Genomic DNA, 2395 nt, shown 5'->3' on the forward strand with positions numbered 1-2395 from the left:
TGACCAGGGCAGCAGGGAGGGGCTCCTGTGGGTAGCAGCTGTGAACCAGAGAGCGACCAACTCGGCTCACACACCACAGCAGTCCTCCGAGGAGGGCCATGGTCACCAGGTGGCCACACACACTATAGAGGCTTCCAGCCCGGGGAACTGAGAGTTGGGAACACACAGCAATGGTGACACCGACAGTATAACACGGTAAATATTGCACATGCGGCACAGTGTCAGAACACACAGTAATGCGCGGTAAACCACGGCGAGGCACAGCGGCACGCACCGGCAATGGAAAAGCAGTGTGTGTCTGAGGAGGCGCTCCTGTTGCTGCCAGGCAGCTGTATTTGGGCACGCAGACAGTAGGTAGCGCCCTCCTGCAGCTGGGACAGGAGGAACGGCCGCTCTTCCACCGAGACCCACACTGTGGAGGCCTGCAGAGCAGGAACATGGAGGGCTCACCTGTCACCTGTGGGCTCCCTGGCATATATCTTCGGGGGGCGGGGGCACTTACCCGCAGCTCGTCACCTCTCTGCCAGTGTGTGAGGAACAGGTGGAGCGCTGGCGGCAGGTCAGGGAAGTGAACCTGAGCAGAGGAGCCCGTCGTGTGGATGCTGAGTGCTGGGGGGGCCAGTCTCGCTGTCAGGGACAAGTGGGACACACTTAACCTGTGCAGCTCTGAGCAGTGACATACTGGGCAGCAAGTATGCGTGTGTGCGTGCGAGCATCTCACTCTGCTTCCTGTTGAAAGGCATGGCGGGACGTGCCCACCGGGACACAGCGCCGCCGCACTCAGCTCGCACGCGCAGCTCGTAGTCGGAGTCCGAGGCGAGGTGGTCGCTCAGGTCGCACACGCATGCGCCGATGCGCTGACATGCCTGCACCTCCTCCCAGCTCCCGTTGAGGATTCGCAGCTCGAACTCCCTGCCGCACAACGGCCTTTCACACTTCCCTCTTCACGCAGTACCCAGCACTCACCGTGCAAAGCACTCGGCGCCCCTTGAACTCACCCTTGGAACTGTACCGAGTAGCTCACAGTAGCACAGGAGACCTCTGGGGGGCGCCACGTGAGGCGGTGCTTCATGTTCACTGAGTCGACAGAGACGTCCGATGGGGGGTGCAGGAGCCCAGCACCTGTGATGGACAGGAGAGCATCAGAGCAGCAGCGTCCGTGGCTCACGTAGGGGGGAACCGCATCCACTCGACTTCGGCTGTCAAGTACTCTTCGTGCTCATAGGAAACTAAAAGAAGTCCCGTGCACAGCGTTTCCTGCCTCTTGCCCTGTGTTTGCAGGATAGGCTCTGCAGCACAGTGACCCTGCGTAGGATGGCCTTTTAACCACAACCTTTTCTTGATCATAGCTGTATCGGAGCGTAACGTCTGCGTGAGCGCAGGGATGTCAGCCCTGAGAGCCTTTTACCGGCCGTAGCGATGACGAACAAATCGAGTTCCGAGCAGCCTGTCGGTAAGATAATTACGTGGCAAACTGGGTCCTTTTTAAACAAAGGCTGCTGGGCTGCACAAGGAGCGAGTGTGAGAGCAGCGGAACCACACGTACGTTTTCACAAAACTGCACCACTCTCGGTGGAGCTACGCTGCCGATGGCGCGCGAGTAAGACGAGCTGCGGCTCACCGGTCGCTGGAGTCGCATGTGACGCGGAGCAGAGAACCTGTAGCAGCAAGAAACGGGACCACCCGTTTGGCATCACCCTCGGCTCCATGTCCTGTCCCGTCCCGTCCCGTCCCGTCCCCCCATCCGCTCCTTCTTCTCCTGTGGCTGGGCCCCGGCTCATCGTGCCGCCGGTGTTGTGCGGGTAAAGGTGCTGCACCCCGAGCTATGTCACCGGGACTGTCGGTCCTGTTCAGCAGAATCCTCCTCCTCCTCGTGGCCCGATTCACCTTCCTCTGAGCACTGGCTCCCGTCGCAACACTTTCAAGTGTCCACAATGCAGACAAAGAGGAGAAGGCCGAGGAACTCCGAAAAATAAACTAATGTAAAAAGAGCATAACGGTACCGTGCGATGATGGAAAAGTCTTTTTAAAAAGCACAATCCCAGCAAAAGCCACATTACAGCTGCCAGACAAGTCTTTACAGAAATAAAACTTCCAAGAGCTCAAGTCGAGCGCACCTCTCTGCAATTGCCCTCCGAGCCAATAGGGGGCGGGTAAGAGCGGCCGTGTAGGACCGCCATATTTCAGCTTGGGTCCGGAGTTCTCCGCTCGGTAATCGGCGATAGGATGAGGGGCGTTGCGCATCTTTACAGGATGACCTCACCAACGGTCGGAAATGAATAGGAACTTGTAGAAACAATGGATTTTCACTTGTTGTCGTTTCACTGCTAGTTTCCGCAGTAACCCAAGCGGAGGATTCCATGTCAGGGTGTAATGAGATAAGTCAACTTGGCAT

General features: G+C 57.9%; 1 protein-coding gene across 1 annotated transcript; it reads right to left on the bottom strand.

The window, feature by feature from the left end:
- Positions 1–221: 221 nt before the first annotated feature.
- crfb16 (cytokine receptor family member B16) lies at positions 222–1850 on the bottom strand. The gene is made up of 5 exons (XM_029249005.1): positions 1622–1850; positions 999–1122; positions 722–912; positions 503–627; positions 222–422 (listed from the first exon to the last, which is right to left on the bottom strand). The coding sequence occupies exons 1-5, from the start codon at positions 1779–1781 to the stop codon at positions 222–224; spliced, it is 801 nt and encodes a 266-aa protein (XP_029104838.1). The 5' UTR covers positions 1782–1850.
- Positions 1851–2395: the final 545 nt, after the last annotated feature.

The sequence above is a fragment of the Scleropages formosus genome, chromosome 25 (assembly GCF_900964775.1).
Source record: "Scleropages formosus chromosome 25, fSclFor1.1, whole genome shotgun sequence".
NCBI classification, from domain to species: Eukaryota; Metazoa; Chordata; class Actinopteri; order Osteoglossiformes; family Osteoglossidae; genus Scleropages; species Scleropages formosus.